Source organism: Pistacia vera, unplaced genomic scaffold, assembly GCF_008641045.1.
Source record: "Pistacia vera cultivar Batoury unplaced genomic scaffold, PisVer_v2 Contig678, whole genome shotgun sequence".
In the NCBI taxonomy this organism is placed as follows: Eukaryota; Viridiplantae; Streptophyta; class Magnoliopsida; order Sapindales; family Anacardiaceae; genus Pistacia; species Pistacia vera.
This window is the reverse complement of record NW_022196532.1, coordinates 1,108,192-1,121,855: the sequence shown is the minus strand read 5'-3', so window position 1 is coordinate 1,121,855 and position 13,664 is coordinate 1,108,192. Positions and strand designations below refer to the sequence as shown.

Genomic DNA, 13,664 nt, shown 5'->3' with positions numbered 1-13,664 from the left:
GCTTGCAAAATTTTCTTTCTTTTGACTTTTTTTTGCAGAGAGGAATAAACAATTGGACGCTTTAAGTTCCACAGTCGAAACAACTCGGTTAACCCTGATGAGATAGAACGGACAAAGCGTCAAAAGTCAACCATCCGTCAGCATTACAATCCAATTTAAAATAAAGATATCACTTCTCACAACTACACAAAACAAGGCGACGTTCATTTTTAGTAAAACTCATTATTAGATATATATTTTTGTACTTGATATCATGTTTATGAAAAAATTAGTGAAAGGTTTGCTAATATATATATTTCTAATTTAATGATTTGCATTCTTGGAAAAAAAAAAAAAAAACAATACCTTGTTTGTTTCACACTCATAGAATCACTTTCTGTTATCCATTTTAGATTAAAAATAAGAATATATATTTTTTCTTTTAACATTATTTAAAATTAATAATATATAAGATTTTTTCTATTAAATGAAAAGAGAGACTTGTTTATATATCCTATTCTATTTAATTAAATATATTCCATTCTATTTAACAAAAACAATTATCTTTCACTCTTTCAATCTAAAAATTAATCCGTCCAAGATACTATCGTCGTCAAAATGACCACATAACGGTTGGAGCTGGCCAACGGGCAGATTTTGAAAAAGTGGGGGGTGTTTTAATTAATTTGTAAGTTTTATTGTGGGGATGTTTAATTAAATTAAGAAATATGGGGTTAAAAATAATTCTCCACTTAATTTTTCTATGTTACTTAAAAAGCTAAAAACGACATCGTTTTGGTCTGTGGCTGGTCATAATGAAAATTTCACTGGTTCAATCGCTGACAAGGCTAAATGTAATTGGGTAGAGATAAAAGTCCTCATTGGTCCCACTAACTGGGGCCCGTCTAGACTGTCAATCTTTATGGCAGAAATTTATTGGCTGTAAATCGACCTGAAAAATTTACTTGACTGCATGTAATGTAAACGGTAAAGCCCATACCCACAAAAGCTAAACCTCAAATTCACAATTGATTTTGAAATTCTCAAATCTTCGATCCAATTCTCTCCGCACAACCATGGTTTACATAACTTCCTGGGACGAGTTCGTCGAACGATCCGTGCAGTTGTACAGAGCGATCCCAATCTGTATGGTTCTAGATTTAATGCTTTATTTTCTTTCGAACTGATAAACTCCGTCGTTTGCATGTCAAGATTCTGTATTAATCTCGGGAAAAGGTCGAATTGCATGATAACTTTTGTTCTGCTTGATTACTAATGCTAATTTTTTTCTTTTCTTTTGTGATTTTTGGATGAAATTGTGGATGTAGACGAGGTACTGTATGAAGTATCGGCATTGCGATGGTAAATTGGTTCTCAAGGTCACTGATAACAAAGAGGCAGAAACTAATTCTTTGTCTTTTATTTTGTTGATTTAAGGTCTATAATTTTATTGCTTTGCCTATAGAATGTTATAATTTCTATGTTTAGTGATTTGGTCAAACGTTGATGTGACCTGTGAGCTAAGAATTTGAGTTCTGAATTGGGTGCTTATGAATGGATTGTTTTCTGAATAATGTATCTATGACTCTATCTTTTAATGCCTTCACATTTTGCAACTGATGGAAATTTAATATTTTGCCTTGTTGAGAATACATTTGCTGGGATAACTTCGTTAATGTTGGCAGTTTCCTTGGGATGGTTAGATGTGTAGCTAGGTGGCATTGGGTAGGCTTTTGCTGCATGTAAAAGGCCAAAAAGTAAGCATTCTTTGGTGTGATTGTCTTAGTTTTACTGTACAAGAAATCTTATATATCCCTTTTTTATTTTCAATTTTTGGCATGAGATGGGCTGGCTTAGTACAACAGATTTTTAATTGGTTGTGTTATTGGATAGAAAGAGATTTCAGATGGAGTTCTTAAGCATGTAAACTTGCATATGCAATTTAGATTGGTAATCCCATCTATCAGCATGATGAGAAGGCTGAGTCCATTAGAATGTAGAATCCTAAAGTGTTTCAGCTTTGTAATTGATCCTCATGCATGGTTGTGTTATGTCTTTGAGTCATGACCTATGCTAAGAGTGCAATAGCAACTGAAATAATGGTGTTTGGGGAAAAGCGGGATTCATGTGTTTGGAATAGAATTAAACCTTTTCATTTTAGTTAGCAGTTTTTGGTTTTTAGTAAGTATTAGAAGAAAGTTGCAAGAGAACCTTCTCTTATGTTAACAGTAATGGTCTTGTTGTTCTTTTCAACTCTGCATTTATGTTTGCAATTTGTGTTTGGTGTTGTGTTTTGAGAGCAATGAATATCATGTTTCCATGGAGAAGGCAAGCCAGGCCCAAGAATTGGCTTTGGTGATCACTGTGAAGGTAATATTTACCTTGAGAAGGTTGATAAGGTTTATTTGAATACTTATTAAAAGGGAATCTCTTATGCTGGAATTATAACTGCCCGTAGGAAGGAAACCTAGTTCAATTTATTGGCATGTCTGACAGAAGTAGCAACTTTTAAGGAAGCTTCTGGCTAGAGAATGGACTGTGCTCGACTTGCTTATATATAAATCAGGTTGAGAATTTAAGTAAATGAAATGTCATAGAAGAATTTGTCTGGATTTCCTGTGGTTTCTTTAATTTGTTATATGGTGGACGTATGTTTCTATTACGATTAGCCTTTCTCTATGACTATTATAGTTTATAACATGAGTTCTGGTGGCCTTCTCACATTTTTATAGCTCCTTGTGATTTGAAGTGCTTGAGGACCCCTTATGTCGAGGTGCTGCATTTCATCCTTTTTTTTTTTTTTTTTTTCCTAACGGAGAATCCTGAACCTGGTGTTGTTGCCGTGGTGAGATTTTGCTAATTGAATTCTTAAGCGATGATGGGCAGAAGTTATACTAGACCATAGGCATTAGTAATGTTTGCATGATTCAATTGCCCTTTATTGAGTGAGTGGTAATTGAATGATTTGTGTTGACACTACCATTCATATTTTTAATTTCCCTTTACCATGTTAAGAATGTTTTAAAAGCTACTATAAATAAGATTTCAACTTCAAATTTCATGTCTCAGGGACATTTCCTTACTTATATGAAGGATATCAGCTTTATCCAATTAGATGCTTAGTTTACCCTTGTGTCATTAATCTTTGATTGATTTATATTGGCAGTAAAGCCAAACCTTGTGCATGCATCCATATATGCATGCCTGAACCACTGACCTGCATGTATTTGAGGTATATGTAAGTAGAAATTGATGACTTGTATGGCTGATTATCCTTGTGTCACATTTTAAGCTCTCAGTTTTAGTTTTCTTTTTGCCAGTGTCTCAATTTAGACCGACCAAGCACAGGATGCTAAAGATGGAGAAACTGAACAACATATCTTTGCTTTGATGGCCCGGGACCAGATGGTATCATCTTTCTCTAAACCTTTCTTTTGTCCTACTTAAGGCACCTTGTCATGGAAATAGAATTATGTTTGCTGGTTTTAAAAACAAAAAACTGTTTTGAAATTGGATTTTATTAAAGAATGCGCTTAAATGATGCAAATAAAGTAGTATTTAAGCATATGGTAATAAGTGAACCATGGAAAATTGTTTTGAAATTTCTTTATAGTCCTGCTTATACATACGAAAATGCTCTAAAATGGTTAAAAAAGGGTATGATATTTCAGTTGCTGCATGTTTTGAGCATATATTAATTTCAGTTTGGATCTTGATCTGATCAAGTTGTCTCATGAATAGGATTATGCTTCTTATTTTGGACTGTTGTGGGCTAGTGGGTTTGGCCCAGCTTAGTTTAGCTTGCAGGATAGTCCAACTCATAGAGAGAGCAGTTCGCAAGAATGATTTAAGCGTAGACCCAACCGGAGTTGGGGGGCCGTTATCTATATATCTTGTCTATTAGGCCTCGTCAGGCCCAACACAATTTTTGGCCCATACAAATACTATATCAATAAATCTAAGATACCTCTACAATACATATATTTGAAAAACTATAAAATGACTTGTAATTGTAAGTATTGTTTTGGTGTAAAATATATTCACCAAGAGTTTATCTCAATCATAGCATTGGCCCTGGTGGTTATTAGTTATGCTCTAGGGTTATAGGAATGGCATCTTCTATAATCGCCCAGGTTTTGATCAATACTTGTTAACTTTGAAATTGTTCACACTCACATATTAAACTAGAGGAGACCATAAGTCATAAAGAATCCTAATTTACTCATTTAGCTAAAAAGTAGTATCTGGTTTGATTCCCAATTGAACCAATGAAGGGGTTTGTGTATGACTTCAATCCGCAGTTTCAGGTTTGATTTCCCGTTGGATGCAAATGTAGTATCTTTACCCATGATTTACCTGGGAGGTCGCGGCGGTAGGTCACTGTGGGATAACTTCCCTTAAGGTATAGTCAGGGTGCTCGTAAACTGACCCAAATACCTCAGTTAAAAAAAAAAAAAAGTTACCTTAGAAGATTATAAAAGTTTAATTCATCATTTTAGATTTTAAAGGCAAATAGCATAATTATGTCTATGGACTAGCTTGTTATATAACAATCTGCTAGACCACTTCCTGTTAATATGGTCTATAAGTCGAGGGGTCGTAAAAGAGCACTAAGGGGTAATGAGTGAAATGAGTGTGAGTGAGAGTTTGTTACGAGATTTTGCATGCAAGTGGCTGGATAGAATAAAGTTTGTTAGAGTAAGGTTAGTTTAGTAAGTATTTGGGTATAAATAGCTAGAGAGTGGTAAAGGAGGTATCAAGTAAATTCTTATAGGTATTTTTGGAGGCACCCAGCTCCTCGAATTGCTGGGGATTGATCTGTGGTCACTCTTTTTGGATGTTGCTATTTCTTTCAGTATTCAATAATAATAGTCAGTTTTATCAGATTGTGTGTTACTTTCATTTCTGCTCTTGTGTGTTGTGGTTGGATTGAGTTAATTGAACAGGTGGTTCCATCAACTTGGTATCAAAGCTAGGTTGGGTAATGGTAAAATCCAAAATAGAGAACAGAATGGAAAATGTGGAAAAGGAAATGAGAACCGTGAAGGAAGATATGGGCATGATGAAGACCGACTTAGGTAGTGTCAAGGAGTACTTAATTGAGATGCGAGAATTGATGAGGTTAAGGGAGGAAAGGGAGGAGAAACGTTATCAGGAGAAGGAGAAAATGTTTGTAACTCCAGAAAATCAAAGTTCCGGCGGAGATAAGGGATATGAATGAAATCACAGTGGGGATAACGGGAAGGACGACAAAAAAATTCGCGAACTCGAGCAACCCATTTTTAACTGAGATGATCCTTTTGGCTGGACTTTCAAGGCTGACACATATTTCGCCATTAATCGATACGAAGAAAAGGAAATGGTGGAGGCCGCCGCCATGTGCATGGAAGGAAGAGCCTTAAATTGGTATCAATGGCTTGAATCTCGGAGACCATTCCAAAATTGGAAGGATTTCAAAGCTGCTTTAATTGCCAGATTCAGACCATCCTTTCAAGGGATAGCCTATGAGGCATTGGTAGCACTGAGACAGATTGTATCGGTGATAGAGTATCGCGAAGAATTTGAAGCACATACAGCTCCGTTGAAGGAATTGGGAGAAGAGATGCTAATGGGTATCTTTGTAAATGGACTGAAGGAAGAAATCAAAGCTGAATTGCGTCTCATACAGTCCAAAGATCTGGGGGAAGTGATGGAACAGGCCCATCGAGTTGAAGAAAAAAACTGGGTGCTTGATAAAATTAGGCCCAAAATGACTAAAACTCATAATGTAAAAATTGAAGGGTACTCAGGGGTCTCTCCAAGCCCAGAGGTTGGGTGACCCAATTGGTGGTCCAATACCACTAAAATCTCAGGCGAGACCCATTCTTCGTCAAATCGTTATGTCGATAGGAGGGATATTCCACCGACGACGACAGCTTCGAGCTCTAGAGGGAAAAATTTCCGAAGGTTAATTGAAGCAAAAATTCAACTCAGAAGGGAGAAGGGGCTTTGTTTTAGGTGTGACGAAAAGTTTAGCCCTAACCACCGATGTAGGAGCAAATCTCTGCAGATCTTGCTGGCATGGGAAGATGATGATCCAGAGAAGAGCAAAACACCACCAAACAATGATGAAGAACCCACTACTAAAGGTAACCCTCTAGCTTTATCCATGAAATCTATTGTCGGAATCACCTTTGATAAGACTCTGAAAATTAAGGGAGAGATTGAAGGGGTGGGGGTTATTGTGTTGGTTGACAGTGGGGCATCCCACAATTTTATTTCGCACGACTTGGAGCACAAACTGGGCATGCAAATTGAAAAAAGGAAAAAGGTTTGGGGTGATGGTAGGTAATGGTGTCACGGTGAGAGGAGAAGGTGTTTGCAGGGGAGTGCAACTGGAGGTCTAAGGCGTTAAGATTACCCAAGATTTTTTCCCTTTTGATTTGGGTGGAGCTGATGTGGTATTAACGGTGACGTGGTTGAGTTCATTGGGTGATGTTTGCACAAATTGGAAGAACCTGACGATGAAATTTGAGTTGGGAGGCAGAAGGTTGAGCCTACAGGGAGATCCATCCCTAGTTAAGACGGTGGTATCTCTAAAAGCCATGTTAAGGTCACTCTATTCCACCGGAGGAGGCTATTTAGTCAAATTTTGCTCTACTGAATGTGTGCCAGAACAAAATGGAGAACCCACCGACCTTAGGATTGTATCATTGATGGAAGGGTATAACCAATTGTTTGACCAACCAACTAAACTACCCCCATACTGACAGCATGACCATGCCATAGTCCTGCCAGAGGGAGCTCGACCACCCAATAAATGACGTTATAGATATCTTTATTTCCAGAAAAATGAAATAGAGAAAATGGTGGGAGAAATGTTGGTAGCAGTGATCATTCAGCCTAGCACCAGCCTTTTTGCCAGCATAGTGTTACTAGTCAAGAAGAAGGATGGGAGCTGGATGTTTTGTGTTGATTATAAGGCACTCAATGATATAACTATCCCTGATAAGTTTCCCATACCCACTATCGAGGAGTTGTTAGATGAATTAGTTGGGGCTGTTTTCTTTTCGAATCTTGATTTATGATCTGGATACCACCAGATTCGATTGAAAGAGGAGGATATTCACAAAACGGCCTTCCAAACTCATGACAGTCACTATGAGTTCCTAGTTATGACATTTGGCCTAACTAATGCACTGTCAACTTTTCAAGCCCTAATGAATGCTATTTTTAAACCTGTTTTGAGGAAATTTGTGCTGGTCTTCTTTGATGATATTTTGATTTACAGTCTTGATCTTAATTCCCATGTGATTCATCTCGAACAAGCCCTTAAGATTCTACAAGACAACGAACTGGTAATGAACAGGAAGAAGTGCTTGTTCGGTCAACAAAAACTAGACTATTTAGGCCATATAATTTCAGTGTAGGGAGTGGAAGCAAACCCACACAAGATTGAGGCAATGGTTAAGTGGCCTGTTCCGACCAATGTGAAAGGTCTACGGGGATTTTTAGGCCTTACGGGATATTACCGGAGATTTGTCAAGGGGTATGGTAGTATTGCATAACCACTTACGGATTTGCTTAAAAAAGATTCATTTAGTTGGAATGAGGGAGCACAAATGGCTTTTGATAGACTCAAGGAAGCTATGACTATGGTTCCAATCTTAGTAGTTCCAAACTTTGCACTTCCCTTTGAAGTGTAGACTGATGCTTTAGGTCATGGAATGGGAGCAATTTTGGTCCCTAACAGTCCAGACCCATAGCTTACCTAAGCAAAGCCTTTTCGCCACAAGCAAAATAGAAGTTAGTATATGAACGAGAACTAATGGCAATCGTTTTTGCAGTGCATAAGTGGAGCCCGTATCTATTGGGCAAACAATTCGTCATCAAAACTGACCAAAGAAGTCTGCAATTTCTCACTGACTAGCAAATTAAAACTCCTGAACAACAAAAGTGGCTGTCCAAACTAATGGGGTTCTCTTTCGACATTCACTACTAGCCGGGAAAAACAAACAAGGTGGCAAATGCTTTATCACGAAAAGTGGAGGGACTAGATTTGAACACCATTTCAGTAGTACAGTTTATAGAATATGAAGATTTAGCCAGTGAAGCACAACAAGATCCCAAGTTGCAGCGTATCATTCAGGACCTTCTCTTTGACCCCAACAGTCGCCCACACTACAGACTTAGGTAGGGATGTCTTTTGTACAAAAACAGAATTGTTTTACCAAAAGGCTCCAGATTCATAGCTAAACTTTTGGCAGAATTTCATTCCAACCTAGGTGGAGGGCATTCAGGGTTTTTCAAGACTTACAAACTGGTGGCAAACATTGTTTATTGGGAAGGGATAAGGCAGGATGTTCAAGAGTTTGTAAAGGCTTGCACTATTTGCTAAGTCAATAAGTATTCAGCCCTCAAGCCAGCCGAGCTTTTACAGCCTTTGCCTATACCTAAGCAAGTCTTTGACAACTTTGACGATGAATTTTATTGGAGGTTTCCCACGAGCCAAGGGGTTTGATAGTATCCTCGTGGTGGTTGATCGGCTCACCAAATACGGCCACTTTATCCTCTTGTCTTAACCTTTTAGTGCGAACGAGGTTGCTACGATGTTCATGAAGGAAATTGTTAAGCTCCATGGATTTCCCAAGTCTATAGTTTCGGATCGAGATCGACTCTTTATGAGCCAATTCTGGCAGGAAATCTTCAGAGCATCGAGGACTTCTCTTAAGTTCAGTTCAGTTCAGTTCCGCATACCACCCACAAATGGATGGCAAAACCGAAGTGGTGTTTAGAGGCATATCTGAGATATTTTTGCGGTTCCCAGCCTAAACAGTGGCCAAATTGGCTCTCTTGGGTGAAATTTTGGTACAACACAACGTACCATCGGTCCACTAAAATGACACCCTTCAAGGCCTTTTATGGCAGAGACCCACCACTCCTTCTCAAGCTGACCCATTACCCCTCCTCGGTTGAAGATGTGAACCAACAACTCCTTCACCGCAATGCCATCATAAATGAACTTAAACATCACTTGGAATCTGCTCAAGGACACATGAAAGAGCAGGCTGATAAACATCGCAGAGATATCAGCTTCTCTTTGGGAGATTTTGTTTACCTCAAACTTCGGCCCTACAGGCTCAGGTCGTTAGCCAGGAAACTGAATGAGAAACTCAGTCCTAGGTTTTATGGGCCATTTAAGGTGGTGGACAGAATTGGTCTGACAGCTTACAAACTGGCTCTACCCTCTAGTGCTCGTATTCATCCAGTGTTCCATGTGTCCCAGCTCAAACGCAGCCTACACAACTCCGTTCCAGTTCAACCACTTCCCACTTTTCTCACCGAAGATATGGAACTCCAGGTTCATCCACAGTCAGTCCTAGCGATGCAGTCCCTACTTGATGGCACCAAAGAGGTCCTCAGTCAATGGAAGAATTTGCCCTCCTTTGATGCTACATGGGAGTCTTTCGACGTCATCAATACACAATTTTCTCAATTCCACCTTGAGGACAAGGTGGCTCTCCTCGGGGGCGGGGGCTGTATTGATAGACCACCTCCCGTTAATATGGTCTATAAGTTGAGGGGTCGTAAAAAGAGCACTAAGGGCTAATGAGTGAAATGAGTGTGAGTGAAAGTTTGTTACGGGATTTTGCATGCAAGTTGCTGGATAGAATAAAGTTTGTTAGAGTAAGGTTAGTTTAGTAAGTATTTAGGTATAAATAGCTAGAGAGTGGTAAAGGAGGTATCAAGTAAATTCTTATTGGTATTTTGGGATGCTCCCAGCTCCTCGAATTGCTAGGGATTGATCTGTGGTCACTCTTTCTGGATGTTGCTATTTCTTTCAGTATTCAATAATAACAATCAGTTTTATCAAATTGTGTGTTACTTTCATTTCTACTCTTGTGTGTTGTGGTTGGATTGAGTTAATTGAACAGGTGGTTCCATCACAATCTTTCATGTAGAGGCAAAGCTAACAAAATAAACTAGTGTACATGTGTGTTTTCCTTTAAGCTCTGTTTTCAGCTTCACAAATACTTTTAGAGTTCCCAATGCATCAACCTCAAGCTTTACATATCATGAAAGAACTTGTATGTCTTGATGTCTTCTATGATTAATCTTACTGCACCAATGCAACCCAATATTGCAACAACGGAGAACCAGGTAGCTATCATGCTATTAAGAAGCTGTATTGGGCGCCGGAGTGTTGTGTGTTTAGGCATTCTTCCAGCTTTCAGATATGCTACAGCAGGGAAAACGAAGTCGAGGGGAGTGAACCCGATGGCGCCACATATGGACACAAAATCCCCGAAAAATGGCATGGCTGCAGCGACAAGGCTAATAAGAACGATGTAAATGGAGGTATAAGTAAGACGGATGAAGCAAGTTTTCAAGGTGAATTGGCTAGTAGACTTGTTTGATAGCATTGTTTCCTCAAAGTAGGCATAAGTTGGCCTGCAGTATATCTAAACACACAAGTGAAGAACAAATATCAGAAGAAGAAACTCAATTTATGGATGGTGCAGAGTAACAGATTTTGTATCCAGAGATTATTTGGAGAAATTACAACCCATCATACGTGATCTAGTTCAATAAAAATCAGGAAGTTGTAATTTGGGTAACAATTTTTCTAGCAAGAAAATGGAATCCACGGAATGCCCTCGAAAGTGTTGAAATCCCTCACACTGCCTATGCATAAGCCAAAAGTATTGCATATTCTAAGAAGAAATAGGCAAAGAACTGAAAGTATTCCACAGGTTCAGAAATACTTGCACTTCATCCTGAAAACCGATAATTCATGTACTGCAAAATATAGATAATGAACCATTTGTACACTGCCTGATAGCACCCTGATATTTGAATCACAGCAAAGAGATTTGCCATGACAATTGTCCACTCTGGAATAGTTAGGGAAGCCAAGATATAAGGCTGTACTTCTGATCCAAATGCCCAGTATCCGCAGAAGGCCAGTTGCCAGTAAGTCAAGATAATTACACTATACGCTGCTGATACACCTTTGTAAATATTCTTCTTTGCAGGTTCCCTCACTGTATTCTGGCACCGGAACAGTTATTAATAATTACTAAATTGGTAACAGTTTTGATATGCATCTATAACTATCAGCAGAAAACAGAACTCCAAACAACTTGATAAGAAAGATTGGAAAAATAAATTGAAAGGTGACTATTATTGATTAAGTAGCTTTAGTAATTTGGTAAACCTGTATTTCCGGAAGCATTGCATCTCCAAATGAGAAGGCAATTGCCCCAAGAGCATTGAATGCTTTAAAAGTCTTAGAAGAGGAGCTTCCACGCAAGCTATAACTGATTGATTCTCTATCTATCTTTGTTCCTACAACGACAAGTTGCAGCGGGAGAGAATATGTGTCGAAGTAAGAAACTGAAATAACCTATAAATCCATAGACATAAAAAACAGTTATAAACAATTTAAAGTTTTACCATTATAAATTGTCACACCAATGGTTGTACCAGCAAAGCTAATGGTGCTTATTGTGCACAATGCATTAACCCATCTTAAAGAATGTATATTAGGGAGTTGAGAGAGGAACAGTTCAAAGGCTCCAAAGAAAATAATGAAATGCTGCAAGGTTAAGGTGCCATCTCTGTGGTAGTATTTGTAAACTGCCTGCAAAATATGAAACGTAACAACCCACCACCAGAATGAGTAAAATGAAGCAATGTACGTTTCATTCATCCAATCAACCGAAGAAAAGCAGGAAAAGGTTATCTAACCTTAAGGCTACTCCCAGCAGCAATTTGAATGGCAATGTTATTGCCTAGCGAAGCTACCTGTTGAAAAAATGCAATAGACCAGTAACCCCAGAATCCTTCAACAAACAGAAAAGAATGTTATAGTCAAGCATGCTGCATACAGTTGAACTTAAGTACATCCACGGTGTGCTGAATTTGGCTTAGGATTAAATTCTCAGGATATCTTAAGAAAGGATTGGGAGTTCACTCTGGCTCTATGCTATGGTATTGTGGGCAGGAAAGGCAAAGCGTTGTAGATAGTAATAATTTGATCTTCTAAAATACAAGCGGCAGATATTTAGATCAAAAAGGAAAAACTGATAGAGAATATCTACATTTTACAACATGAAATTACCAATTTAGAAACGAAAAAAAAAGATTTTACTAATAATATGATCTGATGTTAACTGTTTCTTAGGTGAAAGAAGAATCTTAGAGCATATTAAATTCTTTATACTGTATAAATAGAGTATATGTTTTCTCAAAAACAGGGGAAGGGTTTTCCATTGAGAAGATAGATTGAATGGCCATCAGCTTTGGCCATTTGTCTCAGTTGTTATGTTTCCAAGTATTAATTTTTCAATCCTCTTTGAATAAGTCTTCAGCTTGTTGAGTTTGTTGAGCATCATATATTGCCTTATTAAAGTTGCAGATGATAAAGAAGCATTAACACAAACAATTTTGAGTGTCTAAAACAAGCAATTAAATTAACAAGAAATATCAACATATAAAAAAATTAAAAGAACTCCATTCATCTGTAATTAATTAGGAAGAAAACACAAACCAAAAATGCTCTCTGCAAGATGCCTATAAGTAATTTGCTTCTTCCCATTCCATCTCCACAAAGAGGCAATCAATAAACTTGAATACCATGTTGCCACCGTTCCAGCCACCAAACTACTCACACCTTTACGTAACATTCAATCAGAAACCAAAAAAAAAAAAAAAAAGTTATAAAGTGAAAACAAATAAGCCTATAAAAGAGAATTTATAGTTAATTACCGAGGGGCCAACCGAGAGAGGCGAGAGCAAAAGGCAAAGGAGCATAAGCAGCTGGTGTAGCAATGGTTGTGGCCACGTGGAACGCCGCGTGTTTCCACGTTCCTTTACCTTCATCTCCTTCTTCTTCTTCTTCTACAAGGGTGTTAGATTTCTCTTCTTCTCTTGTTGTTGCTGTGATAGTTGATGGTACTTCCTCTAGTGAAAGTGCCATTTCTGGTTTGTTTTTCGGGGTTCCGCAACTTTGTGGGGTTGTTGTGACTTGTGAGAGTGGAGATAAGAGACGTCCATTAACAAAAACTTCAAATTGCTTGCAAAATTTTCTTTCTTTTGACTTTTATGTTTGCAGAGAGGAATAAACAATTGGACGCTTTGCAAGTTCACAGTCGAAAAGCAACTCGGTTAACCCTGATGAGATAGAAACGGACAAAGCGGTCAAAAAGTCAACCATCCGTCAGCATTACAAATCCAATTTAAGAATAAAGATAGTCCACTTCTCACAACTTACACAAGAACAACGCGCGACAGTTCGAATTTGGTTAGATAAAACTCATTATTAGATAGATATAATTTATTGTAAGTTGATATATCATGTTTATGGGAAAAAATTAGTGAGAATGGTTTGCTAATATAATATTATTTCTAATTTAATGGGATTTGCATTCTTGGAAAAAAAAAAAAACAATGACAATACCTTTGTTTGTTTCACTCATTAGAATCATTTCCCTGTTATCCTATTTAGATTAAAATACAGAATATATATTTATTTACTTATTAATATCATTATTCTGAAAATTAATCTAAATCATATAAGATTTTTTCTATTGTAAATGAAAAGAGAGAGTACTTGTTTTATATGATCCTATTCTATTTAACTTAAAATATATTTCCGATTCTATTTAACTAAAAACAATTATCTTTCACTCATTTCAATCTAA

At 37.7% G+C, this 13,664-nt stretch overlaps 1 protein-coding gene across 1 annotated transcript; it reads right to left on the bottom strand.

Moving 5' to 3' along the window:
- Window positions 1-9,937: 9,937 nt before the first annotated feature.
- On the bottom strand, window positions 9,938-13,081 carry LOC116113352 (GABA transporter 1-like). The gene is made up of 7 exons (XM_031399499.1): window positions 12,730-13,081; window positions 12,512-12,634; window positions 11,710-11,804; window positions 11,416-11,602; window positions 11,177-11,307; window positions 10,795-11,010; window positions 9,938-10,421 (listed from the first exon to the last, which is right to left on the bottom strand). Exons 1-7 carry the CDS (start codon window positions 12,938-12,940, stop codon window positions 10,026-10,028), a joined length of 1,359 nt encoding a protein of 452 aa, XP_031255359.1. The 5' UTR covers window positions 12,941-13,081; the 3' UTR covers window positions 9,938-10,025.
- Between the last annotated feature and the right edge of the window lie 583 nt (window positions 13,082-13,664).